This window comes from Ambystoma mexicanum, chromosome 6q (assembly GCF_040938575.1).
Source record: "Ambystoma mexicanum isolate Mex_15411 chromosome 6q, UKY_AmexF1_1, whole genome shotgun sequence".
Taxonomy (NCBI): Eukaryota; Metazoa; Chordata; class Amphibia; order Caudata; family Ambystomatidae; genus Ambystoma; species Ambystoma mexicanum.
Genome location: NC_090937.1, coordinates 364,022,498 through 364,049,413, shown reverse-complemented (window position 1 = coordinate 364,049,413; position 26,916 = coordinate 364,022,498). Strand labels below are relative to the sequence as shown.

The 26,916-nt window shown below is 48.4% G+C and overlaps 1 protein-coding gene across 8 annotated transcripts in view; it reads left to right on the top strand.

Annotated features, from left to right (window-relative positions):
- ELAVL2 (ELAV like RNA binding protein 2) overlaps positions 1-26,916 on the top strand; it is a 1,154,722-nt gene that overhangs the window by 227,394 nt on the left and 900,412 nt on the right. For all 8 annotated transcript variants that reach the window (XM_069630854.1, XM_069630851.1, XM_069630853.1 and 5 more), the window contains one exon: positions 1,131-1,221. In XM_069630854.1, coding sequence (XP_069486955.1) covers positions 1,150-1,221 — 72 coding nt within the window. In that variant the 5' untranslated portion in view covers positions 1,131-1,149. The remainder of the gene's footprint in view (positions 1-1,130; positions 1,222-26,916) is intronic.

The window sequence follows — 26,916 nt, the reverse complement described above, 5'->3', positions numbered from 1 at the left end:
TGTCTTTCAGGAAATGCTGATATCTTAAACCTAGGTTAGAAATGGCCACACCAAAGCATGCTCAGATGTTACTGACCCAACCACGCATAATCTAGACTAGGTGGAGCAAGCTTTGCTGCCTGGGCTCCGAAAAACTGTAATACGATTCCGCTCTACCTAAAACAATGTAACATTGAGCAGTTCAGAACATTATGCCTTTTATGTACCTGAGTAACCCGGGCACCTGAAAGGACTCTGCCAGTCACTTCATTCAAAATGACTTTCAACCCTCCTTCACACTGAGCAGATTTTGTTTCTTGTTTGGACTTGTGAGCACCCTGAGACCTTCGGGTGAGTGATGCGCTATACAAAAATGTATTTATCGGGCTGAAAGGCATGGAAGGGTGCAGGCCCAGCCAGGCTAGTGCGGGGAAGGGCAAGTGCTGGTTGCCGAGGGTGTCATGGGAGACAAAGTGCAGGGGTAGACGGGTCGAGGAGGGCCTGGTGCAACGGCCACTGCAGCACAAGCTTTTCAAATTCCTTGCTTGTAAAATAGTTGTGCGACAGCCTACAGACGAGGAACTTTTTATTCTACAATATTTAGTGTATTGCTGGAGTTTAACAGATGTGAGCAAGAATCTGCATGTTTGTAGTTATTAATATGAACCTGTTTCAACGCTTTTTGTTACTTTATTTTTCTGTAACACATTAGAAGTTGCATATTACTGTTGGAACATTCAAACGGATTATGAATTGATTACACGGACAGGAATTAAATGGGGTAGTTCTTAGTGGCCATGTATTACAAGGAATAAAACAACCCTTACTGTCCCTGAAAAGGATCTAACAATTTACCCCAGTTCTGTGACCTTGTAAAGGAACTTGGTCTTTGACTGTTCCTCTATTTGGTCCCGGAACTCCTGGGTGACTTTCAATATCGTTAGAATGTATTGTTGGCGGGTGCTTTATCCTATTTGTTTGTGAAAATGTTTACAAACTGGAATGCTTATTTGCCTATTGTGTAATAGAATTTTGAAATGTTGCTGCACTGCATGGACATACGAAAAACAGAAATGTAAATGTGTTCATAAAAACTGTCTAGCTACTTTATAACCTAACATTCAGTACTTTTTTTTTGTCCACATTTGCAGACGGCAACTCCAAAATAACATGGCAATCAGAATGTGTGATGTGGCTTCTCTGCTTAGAAGTGGTTCGTGGGCAGCAGAGCCTTGGACTGGGGTCTGTGGGATTTTTCTTAAAATATTGTAGGCATTTTTACTTGTATTTGTGCTGAGGCCATACCAAATGGGTATGTGAATTTACTATTTTATCAAATTTGGGAAAAAATATTGGCCTGCATGTAGCAGATATTCCAATCTGAAGTGAGAGGGTTTGGTGACTCTGTTTTAAGTTAAACACTGTTTGGTATGGTCTGAACACTGCATATTAAGTTCATGTTCCTTTAAGTGAGCTAAAAGACAAATAGTTTGAAATGAACCTCAATTAATCGACTGTTCTGTGAACTTTTTTTCTGGGAATGCAAGTGGATGTTTTTTCTTTTCTTAAAAAGAGCATATGGTTAGTGAATCTTTTACTGTTTTTCAATGGTTGGCTTCCGGTTTTGAGATCTGCAACACAGTTTAAGCAGTCTTTCGTTGCTTGAATAACAAGGACAGATTTCTGTCATGTATCGCTAGATCCAATGTAATGTTTATAAATAAAGATAACACTGTTTCTCCCCATTATTTCTGCATATAAACTTCAATCAGTTGCCTTCCATTTTGAGCACCTCGAAACACATTGGTAACAAATCTCACGCCTTTGGGATCTAGGTTTCTTTGTGTTCTTTGCACTTTAATCTTTCCAAGTGGTGAGGAATAAATTTAAAGGGTCAATATCAAACCTTGACCTTAGTCTGCCAAGAAACAGTTAACAGATGACCGATTTGAGCAGGATGAAGTGAAAATGGTGTGTAGCGGGTGCTTGGAGCAACATACTTTTTTAATAAGCTTATATGTTGTGCAAGACACTTAGTAGAGGATGCAATCTGGAAGTTGTCCTGACTTTAAGTAGTTTGAGGTAACTTTTTTTTTTTTAACCAGCCAGGGTTCAGAATCTGAAATTATGCTGTGCTGAAGGAAAGACTTCAACAACTTGATATTTCAAACGAATTAAAGGACATTTGAAGACTGACATTAAGAGCAGTTTACAGAGTAGATTTTTAGTTTTGGCTATACCTATAAGCTGAACTTATTGCATTGAAGAGCGTTAGGCTGGACACGCAGTATGTTTGGGAGTTGTTTGTTTACCCATCCATTGTGCACTCATTGCCATGCTAATCTCTGAAGCCATTCCGACCCACTACTTGCACACCCCGCCCAAAACATACCTTGTCTTTGAGCTACCGCCACACTCGGAACATCAAACATACCGAACAGGGCCCCTGCCAGTGTTCGTTCTTGGAGACTCCCGAGAGATAATTGCTTAATGGCTGCTGTAAAGAGCTCCTGTGGTAATCGAGCGTCACTTTAGCCACTTGATTTACAATAACGCCTTGCGTCTGTTTCTTGAGCTGTAGTCCTGTTCGAAACCAGCATTGGGAAAGCAAACTGCTAAATTGTGCAAATGTATTGGGCATTTGCCAGGCATTTACATTATGTGAAGAGATTCCTTTGCCATTTCCCAGTTACTGGAAAATGCCTCTACCATGCCTGTGCAAAGGACCAAACTTTTGGCTTTGTCAATGCTGGTTTTGCAATGTTTTCAATTTGGCACTGCACGCATAGTGTCTTAGTGGATTCAGTTTACGATTTGCAGTTGCTGCGAGTATGGCGATTTATTAATGGCTTTCAGTTTTAGCTCAAATGTTGACTTAAAATGCTAGGAGCACATGTTCTATTTGCAATTGCCTTCTTCCTCTCCCATGTGCACTTGCCGGTTCTTAATCACTGGGCCTAGTAAGATCGTTTTTTTTCTCACTTGTCGCGATCAAACACTTGTGTATGAGCACGATTCAAATAAAATATCAATACAATGCACCTGCTTTGTGATAGTGAACATTACCCCTTCCGGGTAGAACGCCTTCCTATCCGCATCCAGGGCCTTCCAACTGCTGATCAGATGGATCCCTATTCTGCAGCCAATCTACACAGGGCCATAAGACTAAATTGATGTCCCAAAGATGAGCGTACTTCGGCAGAGGGCGGCGTGCAAATCTTCGGCACCTGCTCAAAGCAACCACACCACTGCCAGGTGTTCACCTACCAGAACACCCTCAACAGGCTGATGACTAGCCAAATGGCTGACGTACACACCTACAATCTGAAATGCTTTTCCCCCCCTTTTGCGAGTGAGGCTAAAAAATGTAGTACTTTAAACTACAGGGTTTGAAAAAGAATGTATATTGTGCTGGCTGCAGCAGAATTCCCATCTCTTCCATGCAGAGTCATAGCTCCTGAGTAGAGGGGGGCCCACGATTGTTCTGCGCAGCTGGTTCCGAAATGCCTGGCAGACCCCATCTGCACCAGACACCTTGTATGCCAGTAGAGGCTTCAGCCCTCTGATGGGAACCGATCAGTTATGGTATCTGTACTGGATGATCTCACCATGATCTGGGACGAGGCCGGCACGACCGGCCTAATTTGATTTGACCAGTCTGCTGCTTTCGACACCATTGAAATATTGATGGTGAGCCTTAAGGAGGCAGGGTTCTCAGGGGCAGTATTGGACTTGTTGCGTGCCTTCCTGATCTCGCGCTCAGAAATGGTCTCCCTTCACCCCTACCGGTCACATGCAGAGTTCCGCAGGGATTGGCGCTCTCCCCTGATTTTTAATTTATATATTTGCCCTCTGATTCTCATCCGTTTGGCTTAAGGGTCTTCTCGTATGCAGACAACAGAGATCCTGTTCAAACTAGACACCAAGCAGAATGATGTAAGGGACAGATTTGGATGGAGTCAAATTGGTTCAAACCTAATGGCGGGAAGACAGATTTTGATCTTGGGCCCGCCAGGGGCAGTTGAGGGATGGGCCGCTGCCTTTTGGCCAGAATCACTCGGCACACTTCCTAAGCCTGCCACAGTGATTCGTAACCTTGGGATTAAGTTATTGGAATCCATGCCTATGGAGGCGCAGGTTAACTCAATACATGGACCTGGCTTTGATAAGCTTAAACTACTAAAGAAGGTCCTCCCCTTTATTCCAGATAAGTTTCATGCTCAAATTGTAGCAGCATGTGTAAATGGGAGCTTGGACTACTGCAATGCCATCTACTTGGTGCAGCCAACTTTTCTTATCCAGTGCCTGCAAATGTTACAGAAAGCTGTAGTGCGCCTGGTCTCACACATCCTTGCTGGAGCAGGAGTAACTAGGGCCAGAAAAATCTCTCCATTGGCTTTCATTTGAAGCGCTGAAATGTAAGGCTCTGTGTATTATGCACCGCACCTTAAGTGGAAGTTTAGCCATCCAGGAGAAGCTGGACAGATTCATTCCAGTACGCTCTCTGAGAGCCTCAGATGAAGCATTGATAAGAATACCCAAATATAATAACATTTGGGTGGCAGTGCTTTTTCAGTGTCGGGGCCCAGGCTTTGGAACTCGCTGCCTGAAAAGCTCAGATAAATTGAGTATTTTATCCTTTAAAAACAATCTTAAAAATGTTCTCTTTAGATAAATGTCTTTGACTGCCCACCGGTGACCTAACTACATCTGTCCTGACTTTCAGTTTTTTTTAAGCGCCATGAGGCCTTTGGTGAAAGAGTGCTATACAAACAGCTGATTGTTGCCTCACTCGTCGGAGGATGACAATTCCATGACGGGATCCATCAAGAGATCTGGCGGGTGAGGAATCCTCTGCGGGAAACCCGAAGAATGTTCCATCAGAACTGGAAACCACGCTTCCGACTTCCAGTCTGGCACTACTATCCCTACTTTCGGCAGATGTTTGCCATTGTTCTGGCTAGCATCATGGAGGGGGTTCGGAGGAGGGAAGTGTAATGCATTGGACCCGACTATGATTGCAGAAAAACTTTGGCCTCCAGTGCCTTTTGGGTGCAGCCTCCAGTTGAAGAACCTGTCCAACTGTGGCAATTTGGATGCAAACCGGTCTATGTCCAGAGGACACCACAGAGCTGTGTTCAGAGCAACACTTCTGTTTAGCATTCAGCCGCTGGAGTCATACAGGTAGTGTGAATTCCAATCCGCTACCAGAATTCCAATCCCCTACCATGTTTTGAACCCCCTGGGAGGTATTCCCTGTCTAGGCAGTATTGCCAAAAGTCTTATCTTAGTTCGAACATCCTGGATTGGGTATCTCCTGGATGATTGATATACCTTACGACAGAGATGTTGTCCAGCCTGGGAAGAATACAACAATGTCTCCTGCAAAGGCTTTCACCGCAAAGGATCCTGCTAATGGATCTAATCAATTGTTGTGGAGGTCCTGCTCATTGAGACCATTTGCCCCGTGTCGCCAACTGCCCGCATCTTGCGCCCCAGCCGGCATCCGACTCTATTACCAACTCCAGGACATCTCCATATATCGCTCAACCGTTACAAGCTTCCATCTTCTGGAGCCACCATTCTGATCTCCCTTCTTGATCTAAAGGCATCATTTGATGATGACCCATGCTTTCATTAAGATGACGAATCCTCAACCTCTGTAGCACCCTGTAATGCAAAGGCCCCGGAATAATCGCCTGTATGGGGGCCGCCAGTAAGCCTATTTGTCTTGCTAGTGCTTGTATAGATATCGTGGTCTTTGCTAGAGCTGCTTGCTAATCTTTTATCGCTTGTATTTTTGGTGCTGGGAGTTCCATGGTCTCCTTTGTGCTATGAAACCCAGAAACTCAATTCTGATCGTGTCTGAAAGTTCCACATTTACCACGATGCTGGCTGAGGGTGAATTATAGTTGGCACATATCATTTTTCACCCGTGCCCATTTTCCACAATGCTGAAATAAGCATGGACCACTCCACTCGGCCAAATGCCTTTTCCGCATCTACCGCTAGGATTGCTGCTGGGGTGCTGGTAAGTCGCACTTTCTCTATCAGATGTGCGATTCGTCTGATATTGTCGTGAGTTTTCCTATTGAGGATGAATCCTGATGTATCAACTTGGGGAGCAGCAGTGAGTCTGTATACGAAAATTCTAGCCAACAGTTTGGCATCGGTTTGTTAGCGCTATGGGGCAATATGAACTTGGGTTCCCTGTCCGTTCCTTTCTTGTGGAATACCAGTATTTCAAGGGGATTGGGTCCTCCGACGTATTCCATATCTATGACATGTAATCACCACAGCTGTGCTGCTTCGGAAACTTTTTTTCTGCGTCGATGCGCTGTCGTCGAGGACCTCGTCCGACGTCATCCGATGTGATAAGTAGGACGCACGACGCCCGTAGCCTCAATTTTGTTTTTTCCCCGAACGTGTTGCTTCGTGAATCTCGGTTAACGCCTCGACTCTTTGGAGTTCTGTTCTTCTCGGTTCTTCGAACCTGTTTGTTTTGTGAAAATCCTTAGTGTGAAGATGTCTTCTACTTAGTCTTCGACCCCGCGTCCGGGCTTCAAGAAGTGCGGGGAGTGTGGGTCCAAGATGTCGGTGACGGACTCGCACGACGCCTGCCTATGGCGCCTCGGGGAGGCCCACGACACGGATGACTATCGACTGCCAGTCGCTCACGTCCAAAGCCTTACGTGAACGTAAGAAGTTATTGTCGGTAGGTCAGGTGTCCAAGCCCCGGAAGTCTAGGTCTGCGGGGCTTTCGACGGATGATTCGAGGGGTGACTCTCCGCGTCATCGTCGAAGTCTCGTGGGTCTCCTTCTAGGAGTCGGTCTCGCCACTCCTCAGCCTCTTCGAAGCATTCTCGGAAGCGCCGACACCGGTCGTCTTCCAGGTCCTCTTCGGAGGACTCTGCCCGGCACGTCGCTTACCCTACCAGCCATGCGACGCCGGAGGAATGGGCTTCCTTCGGGAAGAAAATGCTGGCGATTCTTGAGTCGCAGGATACTAAGCCGTCCGCGCCCCTGAGTGGGGTCGGGCGTGAGAGGTCGAGAGACACCGCTCGCAAGAGTGGTTGGCACGAGTCACGGGAGAGGTCCCGTTCGGACAAGGAGACTCGTTCTCAACGTACCCGTTCCAGGTCCCGGTCTTCGACGCGTTCGAGACCGTGTGCACCTGTGAGGTCTTTAAGGAAGACGTCTACGTCTGAGGCGTCGAGGGCGTCGACAGGCTTTCTCGAGGCTCCAGCTCCGAGGAAGTCGTCGAAGCTGTCGACGCTCAGGTCGTCGAAGGACACGCTCGGGGCTCCGGCTTCGAGGGCTGTGTCGACGCTGCTGATGCTGGCGGCGCTGCATCTGACGTCAGCGCCGATTTCCTTGACGCTGATGCCTGTTCTCGGCACCGATTCGCTCGACGCCTTTCGTGTCGGAGGTACCCCGTGGAAGGGGTGGAACCCCCTAGGAAGGCTCTGGTTAAGAGCAAGCACTCTCTGGTGCCTTCTTTTCGCCACCTGGAATATATTTCAGAGGCGGATGAGGATTCTGATGGCCTGGTTCCTAGTCAGGTTCCAGATGAAATTGTCTCGGGCCATAGTCAGTTTGACGATTTGAGGCAGTCACTGCATGCCAGTGGGCTGGACACCTCTCCGGAGGTGGAGTTTTGTAGGCCTGAGCCTGGCTCTCATGCCGATTCCTCGTACCGGCGCCTTATGGCTAGGGTTTCTGAGTACTTGGGATGGTCTGCTCCCCCAGGGGAGTTTGTGCAGGATGATCTAACGGACATCCTTGATGTTGGTCCCCCAACTGACCCGGTACTGCTGTTCCATATGGCTTTACAGAGAAGGGCGGCGGCGGCTTGGACTGCTCTGGAGAGTCTCCCGGCGGTGGGCAGATCCTTGTCGCGAAAATACCGTCCAGCCAGTAGCGACCCCTGCTACTTGACCAGGCCCCCTCTCCGGAGAGTTTGGTGATGCAGGCGGCCACGGCCCCGGCAAAGCAGGCGTCGTACCCTACCATCCCTCCTGATAGGGACGACAAACGTTTTGATGGCTGGGCGAAGAAAGTGTTTTCTTCTGGTGGTATGGCGCTTCAGGCGGCCAACTCCATTTGTGCCTTGTCTCGTTTCACACACACTCTGTGGAACTGTGTTGCGTTAGCGGCTGAACATATTCCCGAAGGGGACGGATGGGATGGTTTCCTTGCTATGGTCCAGGATGGTAAGGATGCCATGTGTGAGTCCGTTCAGTCGGGTTTGGACTTAGCTGAATGCGTCAGTAGGTCCATGGCGGCGAGCACCGTGATACGCAGGTTTGCGTGGTTGCGGAAGTCGGGGTTTGCTCCTGATGTGCAGTCCCGGCTCCTCAACATGCCCTTTGACGGGGAACACCTTTTTGGCAGCAAGGCTGACGAGAGCCTTGAGAGGTTGCAGACCTCAAAAGCTGCAGCAAAGTCGTTGGGCACTGCAGTTCGCCAACCTCCGCCTTTTCGGCCTAGGGGACAGCAGTGGAGGGCTGGTTCCTTTCGCTATTACTCCTTCAGTAAAGCGAGAGGAGCTGGCAGTCAGATGCCAACGCAGGGGTACCAGAGGTGGACGACAGGGTACCCGTGGTGCCATGGCCGCTCGGGCAGTTGCCTCTTTGCCATCAGGTAACGCCGCAGCTGCTCCCACTCAGTCATGAGGCCATGTCCCATGGTTCGCCGGTTGGGGGAAGGCTGGCGCAGCATCTTGTAGAGTGGCAAGCCATTACTTCAGATGTGTGGGTTCTGGAGATCATAACCCACGGCTACTGTCTTCCTTTTTCGGCGCAGGCCTCGCGACAATCCACCGGGGAACCTCTTTGCAGAGTCAGGATCCGCTCCTTGCGCAGGAAATTCAAGCCCTGCTGGAGAAAGGCGCCATAGAACTGGTGCCTGTAGCGGAGAGGAACAAGTGATGGTATTCCCCTTATCTTTTGATTTCGAAGAAAGACGGGGGATTGAGACCCATCATGGACTTGCGCGGTTTGAACAAACTCCTCAGGAAGGACAAGTTCAAGATGGTTACTCTCTCTCAAGTCCTCCAGGCCCTTCAGCTTCAGGACTGGTTGGTGTCACTCGACCGCAAGGAAGCTTACTTCCATGTGCCGATCCATCCCAAGCACAAGAAGTACCTGAGGTTCGCGGTTGGCGACTCGCACTTTCAGTTTCGGGTCCTGCCGTTCGGATTGACCTCCGCCCCGAGGGTTTTCACCAAGCTCATGGTGGTGGTGGCAGCGTATCTCAGGCAAGGGGGGGATTCACGTCTACCCCTACCTGGACCATTGGTTGATCAGGGGTAGCTCTCCCGAGCAAGTCCTGGATCATCTGTCCGTCACCTGCCACTCCCTTCACAGGCTGGGCTTCTCCCTCAATTTAAAGAAGTCCCATTTGATGCCAACACAGCGGCTCCAGTACGTCGGAGCAGTGCTCGACACTTCCCTGGGGCAGTGTTTTCCTCCCCAGGTGAGGGCTCTTCACATTCAGCAGATGGTGCACAAGTTTCAGCATGCCCAGACGCTCCCAGCGTTCGAGTTCTTGAGGTTGCTCGGCCTCATGGCATCCTGCATTCTTCTGGTGCCAGAGGCTCGTCTGCGGATGAGATTTTTGCAGTGGGCACTCAAGACGCAATGGTTGCAGTCCTCCGGCAGGATGTCGGACCCGGTTCAGGTGCTGCCCTCGGTCGCCCGGGACCTTCTGTGGTGGGCCGTCGAAGGCAACTTGAGGAAGGGGGCTCCATTTTGGCTTCCCTGGCCGGAGGTGATGATCGTGACGGATGCATCCCTCACGGGATGGAGAGCGCATGCCAACGGGCTGACAGTCAGCGGTCGTTGGTCTCCGTCGGAGTCCAGACTCCATATCAATCTGTTGGAGCTGAGGGCCGTCAGGCTAGCCCTGAAGGCTTTTCTGCCGACTGTGCGAGGAAAGAGTGTCCTGATCCTGACGGACAACACAGTGGCCATGCACTACCTCAACAAAAAGGGGGGGGCAGGGTCACTTCCTCTGTGCAGGGAGGCGATGCAGCTCGAGTTGTGGGCCATCCAGCAGGAAGTTTCGATCTCTGCATTTCATCTGGCCGGAGACGAAAACGTGACGGCGGACGCTCTAAGCAGGCAGAGCGCGATCTCACGAGTGGGAGTTGGCTCAGGAGATTCTCCTGGAGATCTTCGCCCTTTGGGGGACCCCTCAAGTGGATCTCTTCGCCTCCAGTGTCAACCGGAAGTGCGAAAGGTTTCGCTCGCGGGAATTTCCTCCAAAAGGAGCCTTAGGAGACGCGTTCGTGGTGGAGTGGTCATTACCGCTGCTGTACGCGTTTCCTCCAGTTCCTCCAGTCCCCGTCATCCCGCAAGTGCTGCGGAGGTTACGGAAGTTTGGTTCCCGGATGATCCTCATTGCTCCGGCGTGGGCTCAGAGGACGTGGTACCCGGACCTTCTCGACTTGTCCATCTGCCCTCCACGTCGTCTTCCCTACCGAGACAATCTGCTCTCACGGGAGGGGGGTCAGGTTCTCCATCCAGAGGTCAGATCCCTCAACCTTCACGCTTGGCTTCTGAAAGGTTGAGGTTTAAGGATTGGGACCTCCCTGAAGACGTGATGGAGGTGTTGCTTTCGGCCCAAAGGCCAGCAACAAAGTCTCTGTACCGTTGGCGTAAGTTCTGCGACTGGTGCAGAGTTCAGAATGTGGATCCTTTTGCATGTGACATCCCCATGGTTCTGTCCTTTTTGCTTTCTTTGGCCCACAGGGGCTTGCAAGTGGGTACCATTAAAGGTTACCTGGCGGCGCTGTCCATCTTTAAGCGCTAGTCTGAAGAGTGTTCTTACTTTAAAATCCCTTTAATTTCAGTTTCTGAAAGGACTCACTAATGTGTTCCCTCCATCACCTTTCCTGGTGCCCGGTTGGGATTTGAACCTTGTTCTTACGTTTCTTATGGGTGCTCCGTTTGAGCCTTTACATTCTTGCCCTTTGAGGCTGTTAACTCTGAAAACTGTTTAGTTGCAGTTACTTCCGCTCGCAGAGTGAGTGAGTTACAGGCACTTTCACTGTATTTCACAAGGACAGGGTTGTCCTTAGAGTTCGTCCTTCTTTTCTTCCGACGGTAGTGACGGAATTTCATTTGACCCAGAAGGTTGTTCTTCCGGCATTCTATCCTCCTCCGCATCCTGGTAAGGAAGAGGAGAGGCTCCATAGGCTTGATCCTAGGAGAGCTTTAAGCTTTTGTTTCACGCATGTCCCGGGTCAGAGTGGACGATCAACTCTTTATTGGTTACGCTGGAAAGCGTTTGGGGCAAGCTGTGACGAAACAGACTTTGTCTTGCTGGATTATTTTGGCCATCTCGAGTGTTACCGCTTGGCGGGTAAGGACCCACCGGCTGGCTTGCGGGCCCATTGTACCAGGGGTATGGCTGCATCTACTGCCCTGCAGAGGGGTGTTCCTATTCGCAACATCTGTGATGCAGCCACCTGGGCTTCAGTACATAAATTGGTACGTCACTATTCCCTCGATTCCATCCGAGGACAGGATCTGGCCTTTGGCAAGGCGGTCCTTTGCTCTGCTATTTGATTGGCTATTCTAAATTTTGATTCTAAATTCTTTCCCTCCTCCTTGCTCTGGTACTGCTTTGGGAGTCTGTCATAGATATGGAATACGTCGGAGGACCCAATCCCCTCGAAGAACAAGTTACTTTCTTACCTGGTAACGTTCTTTCGATGGGATGGTCTGACGACGTATTCCATATCGCTCCCGCCCTGCCTTCCCCGCTGCAGAATTTCTTTTGCGATTGCAGCTTACGTTCCGCAAGGCTTTGTGTCTGACTGGCAGTTGACTAATTCCACACGTTCTAGGGGAAAAAACTACAACTGAGGCTACGGGCGTCGTTAGTCCTACTTATGACATCGGATGACGTCAGACGTCGGAGGAGGTCCTCGACGACGGCGCATCGACGTCATCGACGCAGGACGCAGACGCCGAAAAAAGTTTCCGAAGCAGCACAGCTGTGGTGATTACATGTCATAGATATGAAATGTCGTCGGACCATCCCATCGAAAGAAGGTTACCAGGTAAGAAAGTAACTTGTTCTTTAGCTTCATTCATCGATGTTGCAATGTTGGCTGTATCTTTAAGTGTTGAAGAGGTCTTATAGGATAGGAGAAAGTGATCCCACATAGGTTATTATAGAATGTGGCTGTATAGTCATCCGGTCCTGGGGCTTTGTTTTTCGGTAGTTCTCGGATTGCTCTTGTTACCTCCTGTTATTGGTTCAAGTGTTTTCTCCTCTGGTGTGATGGTTGGGAGTGTTCTCTCTCAGGTGGGCTGCCTGTTCCTCCTCTCTTTTGTTTTGCCCGATGTGTACAGTTTCTGGTAGTAGTCTGTAAAGACTTCCTTTATATCCTTTGATTGTGTTTTCGTCTGTCCTTCAGTGCTTTTACCGTTTGGTTTTGTTTCCCTTTTAGTTGTCTTGCTAGAAGTTTGTCTGATTTCATTGTGTACCAGCTGTTATCTGAGGCTGAGCAATGGCGTCCTTGGATCACATGTTCTTAGGCATTGTGAGCAGTGTGGCTCCGGCCGGTGCCTGGACGGCTGTCTGGTGCTTCTCTTCATTCTCCTCAGCGCTCCCCTTCTCCGGTCAGCAGCCTTTCTTAGGTCTGTCTAACAGGGAGCTTTGGCAAAGATTAGCTGGTGAACGATGGTACCTTGTAGTTCGAGGAGGTATCCTAGCCAGGTCCTCTTGGATCAGTTCATTGAAGGCACATCAGCTTTCAAATTGCAAGGGAACAGCGGTTCACTACCTTCCAGCTCGGCTTCGAGAGTAAGCATCAAGTATCAATTTCATCTTCTGAACGATTTCCATTAGTGAGATGCCCCCCAGATATACTGTTGCTCTCCCATTCACTCTACTGGGTCACACTCGAGCAACCAATCACTCAGAAGGGCAGTCAGGCAGCCAATCAGGCGCATGGTGCATTCAGGCCATTCTTCTCCATCTAGACACGTACAACACAGAATGTGGATTCGGACAATCACTCTGTCATTCAGCACCACACACTGCATTCATACCAGTTTCGGGCAGGGATGTCTCAGTCATTGTCAAACACCATATACTAGACACCCATAACACAGATGCATATTTGTCACACACTCCATTCACCCAGTTCCCACCCCACGGGCGTACTCGCAACATAATAATGGGAAGGCTCCAGCCAGTCTTGCCTGGACTTCCCCCACAACACCATATATGGAACTTCCACCCAACAGCCAGTCAGGGGAAGGGACAGTCAGGGCTTCCCAGGACTAAGGGAAAAGTAAGGTAAAAGGTGATGGGAAACAATATGGCCCCTGTAGCCTCTTGCTTTCTATCAGGAATCCACTGATTCCAATGACAGGGCCTGGGCATCCCAACATGGAGGATGCGCAGGGCACCTGTCAATTCAGCACAGAGCTGCCATCAGCCCGTAACCTGCTCTGTGGGCCACACACAGGTGCTCAAAAACATACACTAGGAGTACAGGGTCGTACTCCACCCATGGGTGCCATAAAGGTATCCCAAGTGTTTATTCACCAAACCAGATACAGGAGGAGCCTCGCCGCCAGGAGTCTCGCATGAACTCCTGCACGGAAAACAAGATGGAACACATGATAAAAAGGCAATAAAGGACAGGGATACTGAGGTCCTGTCCCTCTGATGCATTTCCAGCATCAGATAGGCACATCTACATTGGTGTATCCATCACCCAAGGACAATTGCCCACTACCCTCAATACATGAATACTCCTCCCAAGAAAACAGCAGGCTGCCCAATGACCTCAGCAACTATCTACCCAGCACACACCTTCCTTTGCAAGATCCTCCAAAGAGTAGTAGCCTAAAGTTTAAGCACACCGACACAACTTGCTACTCAGTGGCAACATGCTTTCCTTGTTAGCAAGACGACGTGGAGCAATAGTGGTTTGATCCTCTGGTCCGTACTTGGAAACCCTTGGGTATGAAGCAGGTTATAAATTACAGATATACTAAACTGACTTCAGATGCAGTAGAGCCTACCACCATCTGTGGTAGACTGTTCTCTGCACCCTTTAAGTCCACCTCTGCCTCCTGCTGGTACTTTATCTACCTGCAGCCTTCGACAGCACCTCCGTCGCTACACAATTGTGTGTGAATCTAAGGTTGTCCTCAGTGGTTTACTTTCGACCTAGACCACCATCAGTTCATCATGGATACCTCGCAGATGACCCCTTGCCTGTCCCCTGTGGAGTCCTGTAGGATCCATATACATCTGCATGGAGCCCCAGGGATGCCTCCTTGCCAGCCACAGCATCCACATATCTGCACAACATACTCAACTTTACCTCATCTCGTCCATAAGACATAAAGAAGCTCAAGGCCCTCGCCCTGATCCAAACCTGTGTCCAGTGCATAACTCAGACCTAACCCCCTCTCCTATTATGCGTAACTGCCCCAGAGCCAAAACTGGCTGTTCACCTAAAGAGGATTTCACCTCACTGGTTACGCTGTCAAGTTTCCGGGGTACCAATTTGGAATCCATCTCTCCTACAAGGCAGACTGCAAAGAAACCCAGACAGCTTGGTACTGAAAATCAAGCTGTTCAGGTCCTTGTCCTTGGGGTCATTTCCACTGCCCAGGTAACTATCACTGGCCATCTACTGCCACACTGACCCAATGAGATAGGTCTTCCATGCTGTATTCCCCCCCCCAACTCCCCCTTCCCCCAAATCTGTTGCACCTACAAGGACACAGCCCCTTCAAGACTGGCTATATGTACTAAAACATCAGTCACCATCTAGTGACCAACGCTCCAGAAATAGCTAGGACCTGGATGGATCACAGCTACCAAAATAAAAAGCAGAACAGGGTAGACATTGTTGAACCACACCCCCAGGCTTTGGAACCTATGTCCTCCACTTTGCCTATCCAGTTCACCCGTATCGTCCCTTATTAGCAACCCCTGACACATGTCGACAGCAATGACCCTTTGTCCTACACTTTATATATATGCAGCAGTCTTATCCCTCCTCTCCCCATGTTACGCCCGTGTTGACTATTTAGCGCTGTTAAGGATTCTATTTGGGCGTTGCACACCAGACAAGGACTCTTGCCACTAGCCTAGGATGCAGCGCACAAGTAAAACACTTACTTTCCTACAATTCGGATTGAGCTGGCACCCTGTCTCACCCCACCCCCTTTTTACAAATGCCCTAAGTCACAATGGACCATGAATCAGGCCGGTGGGTGGTAATACAATATTTTAAAATCAAAGAAAATCACACATTTAATGTTGGGCCGCAATCACCAATGGTGAGATTATTACAAGGTACATTGATGAAAAACTTAGTTTGACCTACTATAACCTATCCAAAGCACAAATGAATGGGATCAATTTTACTGTTCAGGTAGAACAGAGTAACGGAAGCAAACCTAATTAAAATCTGACCTTCCCCCTACGAAATAGGAGGCAAAACCTTTGCAATTGCATACAATGGCAATCAGAATTACTAAATATTTAATTTAAATGTGCAGTTGAATGAATGAGGTAAATGAGTTATAACAGTATCAGGGGTGTAAGAACACTAGCAACGGCAAGGTACCAACAATGGGCATACAGTACAAAAATCAACTTTGAAGTGACAACACAGTGCAGCCAAATCACATGCATAGAAATTGCATTTGCTAATTTGCACAGGTTTAAATATCAAAACGGTTTGAAAAACGGGTGAAATAGACCGAATCGGAATGCGTTTTTGATGCTGAATGACAGATGCACATCACAGGGATAATATACAAGTGAAAGAGTGACTCTAAATTAATGACAGGATGAGATTCTCAATGGGAAAGGAAATTCGGTTTTAAAAATGAAAGCAGTTGACAATCTGGAAAGGGCAAGTTTCACTTAAACTAGATTTTAATGGCTAGGAAAGAGAAACGCCACCAGTGAATAGAAAGGTTACGCTGCAGTTGTAACCCTTCACGCAGTGTGCCTCCTTTTTAGGGAGAATTAATTTAATCAAAATAGTGCTAAGGACTTGTACAAGGACAGAAATGAGTGGAAGAATGGCACTAACACTTGGAGATCAAGGACAGGATGCACTAACGATTCTGACAGTTTTAAAAATTTCTGCCAAGGAAGTTATGGGATTTCTATGGGATTGGACCTCATACAAGGTAACTGAGCAAAGGAGGCAGTTTGTGGTGGTTGGGGAAGGGAAATGCAACAAGCACTTGAATGGGGGTGGACAGCGAGGAAATAGCTGGTCACAGCGGCGGATTCTCCTAGCAGAAAACAGCTGGGCAAAGGTCTGGTCACAGCTGCACCTCACCTGGACGTGGTTGGCAGCACTGGATAATCCCAATAAAGGTTCAGCCACCTTTCCCCTTTCTCCCTGAGTTATTGGGATTTTTTTAGTGGGGTTTCTCTGGATCAATGGTCCTGCCTGGATAGTGCATGCTATGCTCTGGCCTGGCAGTGGAATCTTGCAGGATGAATATGAAATCTGAATACACAGGAGCTGGAAAATTCAGAAGTGTTCTTGGTCTGTGATCCTCTACCTTTTTTTTATAAGGTGGGTGACATCACAGGATTTACGATGGGGGTAGACCTTTGGCTTGACATGCCTCTTAACACCTGGATTTGTCAGGAGTTACTGTTACCGCCTTCCTGTCAACTGGTTGGACTTCAGCGACATGACATTAGTTTTATGGGGTGTTTACAAAGCCCATGTCCTCCCACAGTTTTTGCCAGCAATCAGTTATAACACAAATTGCACATTTTTACAGTTACCACTTTTGCAAATCAGACAGATGACCTATTTCATACAGAGCATGGCAGTCAAACTCCCTGGTTTGTACAGTGTCATTTAGCCCTCCTAATAATCCTTTGCGATTTTCAGTGGGAAATATTTCACCTAAAAATCTACAATTTTATGTGTAACGATTATCAGACTGTTTGCATTAATTTTTAACATTCCACCATGTAAACTTTTCCTATAATTTACATTTTCCTGCCGTTTGCGTTCCCTACATACTAGGGACAACTGCTGTCTTCTTTTAATGACACGCAAATTACATTTAAACTGGTAAACTTTAGCATTCTTGCGTGGTCCGGCTGCAGAAATAAATCTGAAAGTTTATTTAATAAAATGGTCTTTTGAGCCAGGTGTGCTGACTTTTGTCTTCCAAATATGGTCATTCCTTTCAGTCCACGGGCAAATATTGGTTCAACCCAGTGTTGCAATGGAGTTTCTTTGAAGCTCTCCAGTTGGAGTGGAGGGGAGGTGCTGCTAAAGTCACCTGTGTCCCAGAAATCTATTGTGCCAGGCTGGATCACTGCCACAGAGTCTGATGGGGGTGCAAGGTCTTTCCCTTGGCCCATGCATAGTTTCCAGATGCTGGTCTCCTTGGGGGGGGGGGGGGGGGGGGTGAGGCAGGTCCTGTTCCCAGGAACAAATGTCCTTTGAAGCCAGGTCCTGGAAAAACCTGTCCTGCTGGTTTCACAGTAAATGCATTTATTTCTGAACCAGAAGCAAGTCTGTTGAAATAAAACATCTGTTTTCAAACAAAACCCCATCACATTCTATGCAAAGACAGGGCCTTAATTCAACTTTTCACTTTTAAACAGTTGTTGTTTGTAAAAGCACCATTTGACATGTGGTCCATTTTCCTTGGCTGTCACTTGACAATGCGGCCTTCTCAAATTAATTTTCGAAATATTTCCAAAGCTCCAGTCATGTTTCTAAAGCACAGGCATTTGTCCAAATAAAGATCCCTTGAAGCTGACATGAGCTAGGAGAGGAAAGGGCTTTTGTTAAATAAAGAATTTAGCTATATTTTGTTGCAGAGTAAAGCGTTTTTCCGTATGGCTTGGAACAAAGTTCTTTGTGATTTCACAGATCTTGCCTGACGCAGCCTGTCATTCAGTGAGAAATGCCACCTTTTGCTGGAGCACAACCTGAATATTGGTGGACATAGCTGGGTCTCACTGGATCAGAACTGTGTACTGTTGAACAGATGAAAAGGAGCATCAGTGCGCAGTCATTCTAAAAGGCAAAATATTTTTTTTCAATGAAGTTTTGGGCTTGCAGCCTAGCAGTGCTGCCTTTGAATTCTTTTCTTTTAGGTGCAAATTAACTTTTTCAACTTTTTCTGGTGCCACTGAAGAAAATACTTGCAGCAATTCTCGGTATGTGGGGTTTCATCTTGCCACGTGTGGCTGGTCAGACAGTGCAGCCATTATCGTGGTGACTGAAAACGCAGTTATTAAGGCAAGGCGATGGTGCTCAACAGCGCCAGTGCAGCCATTTTGCTGGTGACTGCTGAGATGTTGTTTGGTGATGTAGGGGAGTTCTGCTGGGCGGTCAATGTACCCCACAGCTGCTTCCCTTAAGCAAACCCGAACTGCATCCGTAACCTATTTAGCCTAGTGCTGGAACTTTCCTGCAACCTACCTGACCTTGATTTGCTTGTTTCGCACCAAGCATGAAACTTGCGTGTGTGCCTTGGGCTACAACTGCAATTGCTTCAATTACCAGACTTGACTCTTGGGCTTTGGCTACAATTCAAACTGCCTGCAAATCACCTTGTTCTTGTGCTGCTACTTCAATTGCAAACTCTATGGTTTATTCAGCCTTTGCTACTACTGGTATCATCTTCTATGACTTGCAGCTTTGAAACACCCATGATGACTTGCGTAGCCTTATGTTGCTACTGTAATTGCCTATTATGACTTGTGCAGCCTTGCGGTGATAATGTAACTTCCTGCAACTTACCGATCTACAATTCCTGTACAAGCGATGCCTCTGGGGACTGGAGAAATTAAAAAAAAAAAAAATCAATATTAGACTCTCACCCACTCTGGCAATTTAGATATGCTGAAAGTGCCTTAAGAAAACCTTTGTGCACTATAAACTCCCCTGATCACATTGGCTCACCAGCCACATTACCCAAAATGACTGTACCTATTGCCTAGTTGTACTGTCATCCTGGAGTTTGAGTTTCCCATGCGGAAAACTTGTTGTTTGTCGTTGAAGACCATACAGACCAATGACCAATAAAAGCACACCATCTCTTGCCCAGAAACTAGCATGCTTGGCTTCCTCTTATGCAAATAGAAAATATTCTTTGATTTTCTTTCTTTTTTTGTTGATCACATTGGCAATATATTCACTCTGGCATTGGGTTGTAACCATTCTTGTGGCCTTCCGGGACAAGTCGCAGTAAGACTGACACATGGGAAGTACTGGTAGTAATGATCCTGGAGATGGAACACGATTCCTCGACTCATTCACTTCCAGTAAGTTAAAAGGCAGACATCAACGAAAGCTAAGAACGTATGACCTAAAACGTACAAATATCTTGCCTCCTAATAACTTGAAAGATTCTAGCGCAGCTTGTAAGATTACTAAGTGACACTTTGATCGGTTCACAAACAAAACTTCTTTGAAGACTACCTTACCACTTCTATTGCATGTTTGGGATATAAAGTAACAGAATAATTAAGTCGCTCTTGTGACGTAAGCAACAGATCCAATAGTCCCAATAACAGCCATATGCGACTGGGTAGTAACCCCTCAGCCCCGGGAGGGGATAGCTATCGCAGATCAAGATATATTGGCTTGCCCTGACCCATTGGGCAATAAGCCAGTGTCTGGTATCCTGGGAGGTTATCTAATCATCAAGGCAACAGAAATTGTGGTGCATCATACAATGGGGTAGCTCTTAAAAGATTATTGTGCACTCCAGAATTACCCATAAGCAACTCCACATTGGTGGATTCAGACTCGCTGATAATGGTAGTAATTCATTCCGAGGGTCTCAATCCTGAAGAGAAGTGTAAATCCGAGTGTCGTTTTGCAGTATATAATAACTTAACCATAGCCAAAGACTGGTCCTAACCATCAAAGTGAAATCTTCAATAATTCCTTGTCAAAATTCAAACCTTCGGCTATCTACTTACCACATTGGTATATGTATGCGAGAAGATACATCAGGTTATTTGACAGGCAGATAAAGTGGAACTGGGATAACATCTTGACTCCTTCTGTGCCTGAGGCTGCATAAGCTCACGCAGTTAGCACCACTAACTTTGGTTTTGGGGAAAAAAAATGAACACTGAAAAAAATCCAGTAAACAAAGGCCCTCCAATCAAAGCGTCAGATGTAGATGCTACGCAGTGAAAAGAGAATTAAAATAGCTCCAAATATTAATCCTGCTGACCTTACCTGCTCAAAAAGGTTAGGGAGTCGAAACATTTCAAGATGAAGGGTTAGGAGCAAGAGCACAACCTATCTATAATGAACATAGCATTGGGGGAGAAGGACCAAGAATTGGCCTACCCAGACATTGATTCAAACATTAAGGGAAGGCCAAATCAACAAACTGTGGAGGGGATTCTACTTGCAAGAAACAGTGGGATTGAATAAATGACATCTTCGTCCCGTCCACTTTCCTCCATACTTTTGGGACATTCTGTCCATCGAGACCGGGGCACTTTTGAAATCACATTTTTGTCCTTTGATTTTTACATGGGGCCACCGCACCAGACCGTAGCCCCACCATCCTAAGCTCCACCCTGCCCATCACCCTTCAGTCCGTTTCTACACACGGACGCACTTGCATCGTAGGGTATCTTCTTTTTTGTTCCTTTGGCCTTCATCTTCCTTCTACGGTTCCACCGATGGTCTTTACTCCATCTATGCTTGATCTTCTGGGATTTGTCCTGTTTGTGCGAACGTAGTTTTGCGAGGGAAGAGCCACATTCTGTCTGTAGTGCTTGGGCCCGGAACATCAGTGGGACTCTTACTTCTACTGTGTCATCTCCGTCTGGGCACTCCAGCGTCAGCTTGTCAGGTGGGAGGTGTTCCAACGGATTACCTCTCCATATTTACAGAACTTCAGGGGCGTGGGGGGAATAAAGCGTCTGGTAAGTTCCTTTCTCTTTAGGGCACCCCGGCCAGGGGACTCATTCCGTGGGTCTTTTGGTTCTTGGAGGGTCCCAAGTGGCTCTGGCACCAGGGTTCTTCCTTAGATGTCACAAAAGACTTTGCTTCGAAGCCCCCCCCATGTCAAGGGGCTGGGAAGACTGGATATTCTTCCGAGGTTCCCAATTATGGGGGCTAAGGGTAAGCCCAACATTTCTGTGGCTATTTTGACGGAGGTTAGTCCTGAGGTTTCCAAGTCTGGAAGTACCGATCCTAGTCTCGAAGTTTTCTGTATAGTGACTAAAGGCACTAGGGTGATCGCTGAGGATCCCCGACTAGGGTTATAATTAAAACCGGCAAGATCAATGGGCCTCCTCTCAGGGCTCTGGCTACGGGTGTGACCCTAAGCCTTCCCACAAACTATCTTGTGGTCGTACCTATCCCTGCTGAGGGGGCAAAGACCCAAAGTCTTAAAGTACTGGCCCTGCCGAGGTTCCCTCACTGAGGGCTAATTCGTCTCAGAATCCAAAGGAGCTCAAAAATGCTCTAGATTTGCCGGTACTGGCTCTGCCGAAGTTTCCTGTCACAAGGCTAAAATGGACATAAGGCCCCTGAAATCCCTGTGGTGACAATGGCCTCACTGACATCTGTGACGCAGTTCACCCCAGAAAGTGACAAAATAGTGGTACAACCCACGCAGTCAAAGGCGGCCATTTTGACGAGCTTTCACACCAACATTCTCAACTGCTGGTGCAGAGTGGCCTGTATTTCAGGCCAAGCACCATTTTCCACAGAATGTGGACAATGGGAATACTTTCCGCCCTCCAATGGATTGGTGTGCTGTCTTAAAGGCCACAGTCTCAATTGCATCCACTCCCTTAGTGTATGTGGATCCAGTTGGCGGAGGGCCATCCTGGCACCAGCCTCTTTACAACCCTGTGGGTATGCCTTACCCACTCCTGTGCCTAGACTATCCTCGGAGGATGTTATTTGGCAAATTCCAGGCCCTTATGCACTCTGACCCGATGAAGGCATACTTTAAGGATGTATTACAAGAAATGTATCCTAAGCCTCTCGGGCAGCCTGCTCTTACAACCCCATAACAGATTTTGGTAGTGCCGCCCCCTCATCCGGTGGGGCCCCCTCCTACCCTGTCACCACTTTCACCTTTGCTCAAGACTCCTGTTGCGCAGTCAAGTATGCCCATGTGATGAGTTAGCATGTGCTGCAGATTTGTTTTTTTGTTCCTGCCACAGCTGATTAAGACTTACAAGGATAGCGAGGACCCACCCCACTGTCGGCCTTTCATGACCGGGGTCGTGGATAGGATTGCGTTGCTGGATATTCCAATACCTGAGCCTCTGGCTCCACGTGGTGTACTTTCAGGAGCCTCAACACTTTCGATACATGAGCACACATGCCTTTTCCTTCAAATGGATGTGCTAGCTGAAGCCTGCAAGGTCTGGGGAAAACCCAATTCCTGGCAGCATGTACATTTCAAAAATGGATGCTAGTTACAACCTACTCTTCAGAAGACCTACCCTTGACTGCATGTCTATTCCCCTCAACTGTGGTGGCAGCAGCTACGCTCCAGTCTAATCCACCCTCAATCTTCTACGGCTGCCTTTCGGGTCCTGTCCAAAGAAGACAAACTTGTTGAAGCCATTGGGGTTGGGGGGAAAAGTGTTTTCCATTTCTGCTCTTCAGCTGTGCCAGGCGAATACCGAAGTCATCCTGGCAGCAGCAAATCTCAAGCTGTGGCAGGAGCTTTCTGAATTTCAGGAATGTATCCCTCCAGCAGGTTGGAGGATTTTAAAGGGGGCCTATCTGATGCCAGAGTGCTGGCTCAGGGCCTGCTGGAATCTGTGGGCCATCATGTACACTCTTCTGGGCCTTGTGGTTGAAGTAGACCTCTCCCGCCAAGCTTGGTTGCATGCTACAAAGTTCTCGATGGATGTTCAGTACAAAGTGCTGTCTTCCCTTTGAAGGTAAAGAGCCGTTCTATGCCTTCTCCAATGAGGAACTCTAATGAAACAGGCTAGCACGCAAACGGCTAAAGATTTGTCAGTCATTGCCAAACCCCCAGCTAAAGCGGCCTATATGCAGAGCTGAGGGACCCATACAAGGTCCTTTTCAGGTTTCAGAGATACCTGGTCCTTTTCAGGTTTCAGAGATTTACATGAGCACTAGGCAGAAGGTTCCTCTGGTGGGCCTCGCCGCAAGCATGAAAGTTCCCGGTTTTTCTCATCAGCCTCTTCGGCAACAGGTAGCCTCGCTGCTGATATACCATCAAATTGATGTTTTTCATTGGTCTCCCGAGACTCCGGTGGGAGGAATCATTTTCTCATCTGGAGGCGTGGCAGACCATCATCAGACCGATGGGGTTTTGTCCCTCGCCCGAGCGGGCTTTCGCTTGCCCCTCAAAGCCCACTCTCACCCTCTTCCGCAGACTGGGTCGCCCCCTCCCTCAGAGCCGAGGTACGGAAACCTCTGGACCTCAGCGATGGAACCTGTTCCCTTGCGGGAGCAAGGGGACGGATATTGCTCCCGTTAGTTTACAGAGGGCGATTGGCTCAGTGTGGTAGATCTTCAGGACGCTTAAATGCATATCCTGATTTGGGGCCCACATCGGAAATACCTTAGGTTTACTGTCGGAACAGAACACTTGCAGTATTGTGTGCTGCCGTTTAGTCTCGTCTCGGCACAGCGTGTCTTTACGAAGATGGCGGTCATCACTGAATTTCTCAGACTGCAGGGAGTTCATGTTTACCCATATTTGGACGATTGGCTTCTGCGGAGTCCTTGCACACGGGCTGCAACGGCCAATCTTCCGTCATTCCTCCAGCTCCTGTTCCAATTGGGTCTGTCGGTGAACTGGTGGAAATAGTCTGATTTTTCTAGTTTTCCGTTGGGATACTGTCAGTGCCAGTGTTCCTAACTGAGGACAGAATTGCGTATTTAGGTTCCTAGTGATAGTTTTGAATGCCAAAGTTTCGAATAAAAATGCATTCGAAAAATGCATATTTAAAAAAAATATATTTAATGGGGGGACCCAACCCCCATTTTTTTTACCCCTGAACACCCATTTTTGTAAAAAAAAAAACTTTACCTACAAAAATGCATTTTTCGAGGCATTTTTTTCGAAACCTTTGTCCTTCTAAACTGTGTTCAAAACCATGCCTAGATACCCGGATTTATCGGCCACGTGCCAGCTTTTCCTGGAATCCTCTCGTGAACCTGGTGGTTCCAGAGACTGCTGGGCTTGATGGCTTCATGCGTGTTTCCGTGCGAGACTGAAGATGAGACGCACCCAGCATGCTCCTTGGTACCGCTGGTCCCAGGCCATGGATCTGGACTCAAATTATTCTAATCCCATCCTCCATTATGGCCGATCTTCAATGGTGGTCATCTGCCAGCAACCTTTCAGTGGGAGCCTGTGAGCAGGTTATGGTTACAACAGACTCCTCCGTCCTAGGGAGGGGGTGAGGGTGTGATGGGTCACCTCCAGATGTACCATCTGTGGATGCCCCAGGACTGTCTTATCGATTACGTAGAACTCCTGGCCGTTTTTATGGCATTGAAGCTTTCCAGACCTCATCAACAGTGGTACGAATTTGCACAGACAATTATGTAGCAATGTTCTACATCAACAAGTGGGGGCACCAGGTCCCTTCCTCTGGTGGATCTAGCTATCCAGATTTGGAATTGGGCAATCCGGCTCAATGTCTGGCTACAGGCCATGTATATTCCGGGTCTGATAAATGTTGTGGCAGATTCCGAGCCGCCAGTCTGTGGCGAGTTAGAAGTGGGAGATGAACAGTGATGACCTTATCAAGATTTCCCAGCAATGGGGTTCTTCAACGGTGGACCTCTTTGCGACGTCCACTAACAGGAAACTACCTCTTTATGCTTCCAGGGACGATCAGCGCATCTTTATTAGAGGATGCCCTAGAGAGTCCTTGGAACAGCATGAAGGCTTACACCTGCCTGCCTTTGCCGTTGATTCATTGGTTGCTCTGCAAATTCAGGAGCTCTTCCAACTGCACTTGCTTCATAGCTCCTTTGTGGCTTGCCAGGTTCTGTTTTTCAGAACTGCAGCACCGTTCGATAGGAAACCCGATCAGATTGCTGGACCTCCTCCACCAGAGCAATCCCCAGGGTTAAAACCCGTCCCCACGATCTTTTGCCTTGGTGGGCTGGTACTTGAGTTCAGGTCCTTGGCGCAGTTGAATCTTTCAGGGTATAATATGCGCCTAATCCAGGCAGTGTGTAAACCTTCTTCGAGGGCTCATTACAAAAGTCAATGGCTTCGGAACGGCTTGACCCGCCACAGGCCTCTATTGACTGTCTATGGTCTTTTATATCAAACTTTGTGGCCTCTGGCATTCACGTCTTATCGTGCTGAACATATCTATCAGCCATTGTAGCTTATCCGTCTACAGACAGTACTCTTACATCCTGTCCCCTTTCCTCCATACTGTCTGGATGTCCCTTCCAAGGGACGGGGAGACAGAACATTTTTTCACCAGAAAAAACCTTCTTACCCTTTTATATTTGGAGGCGCACGGAGCGCGGTCCATGGAGCATGCGCTGCCCTGACTCCGCCCTCCAGCGCCACACCTCAGTCCCCTTTTCTGTGGGAACGGGCCAAATTCACGAGTGCTCCTGGGTTTGGCTTCGGCCATGTAATTCCACGCACGGATACTTTTTTTTTTTTGTTTCTTATCGATCATTCAGGTACTGGGTCCTCAGGCGTCCCTCTCCTCCCCGCCGCATGTCTACTTCCACAGGTGTCCATCCTGTAACAGGCTCATCCCAACTTCAGAACCTCATGCCCTCTGTCTACGTTGCCTTGGCTCAGACCACGGTTGGCAATCATGTTTGGCGTGTGACTCGCTGTCCTCGAAGGCGCTGAAGAACAGACTAGCCAGGTATAGGGAGTTCTTCCAGAGGTCGCCTCCAGAGGATTTTAAGAAATTTGTGAACCATCGAACCAGGCCCAAGGTAGGCTAATATTTTATAGTGCACCCCGCAAGGGAGACTCCTTCCTAGGGGCGGGAGGGACCGGCCAGGTCCTTCTACCGGCATATGCACAGAGGAGGCTACAGCTACCGGCTTTCGGGTCGAGGGATCCTTGGATCCTCCTGCGTGCAGTGTCGAGGGACCGGAGGGTTCTTGTACCTGGTCTACACCCGAAAGGCTACGCCCTGTTACTGGTACAATGGCTGAGGGGGGGATTCACGCTATCACTGGCAACACGTCCGAGGGGCCACGCCCTCTTACCGGCAGTACATCTGAGGGGGCACCTAAACCCAGCTCTACCGACCCCTGGGTCGAGGGTGTTACACCTACCGTGCCGAGAAGCAGGGTAGGCTTCGTGATCCATACGCAAGGGTCTTGGGCCGGGCAACACGTCGCAGGCATGTGACAGGCAGTTCGACAAAATGGCCGCCATTCCACAAATTCGGCGAAGAACGAGTGTCGAGGTGGGACTGGCCTCAACCAGGTACGTGGCCTACAGTCTACCCTTCATTTGTGCAGGTCAACTTTACGGCCATACGGACTGGGTACGCAGCGGCTCTAGCAGCCCCCTGCTACCCCATCAGTACCCCCTGCCATCTCTTTGGCCAGTGAGGAAGTGCTCTTCGAGAATTTTCTCGGCCTCATGAGGTCTCCTCGGATGGGGTTATCAAAGACTCAGTCGGGGAAGCCCTCCCCGCCATGCTAGAGGCACCAGACTCCATCGGGCCCCTAGACCCCGCTGCAGCCGCCTCCTGACGCCACAGCCTCCTTCTGTGGTACCCCAGCCTACTCTTACGTCCCGTGCCCTTTCCTCCATACTTATCTCTCCGTCCTGTGGGACGGGACCGGAGCACTTTGTAAAAAGCATACACATTTTTTTCAAAAATGTGTCCCTCTTTCCTGCACAGGGCCTGGCACGCGGCCGTAACCCCGCCCAGCTTGGCTCCGCCCCACGCATCGCCCATCAGTCATTTTCT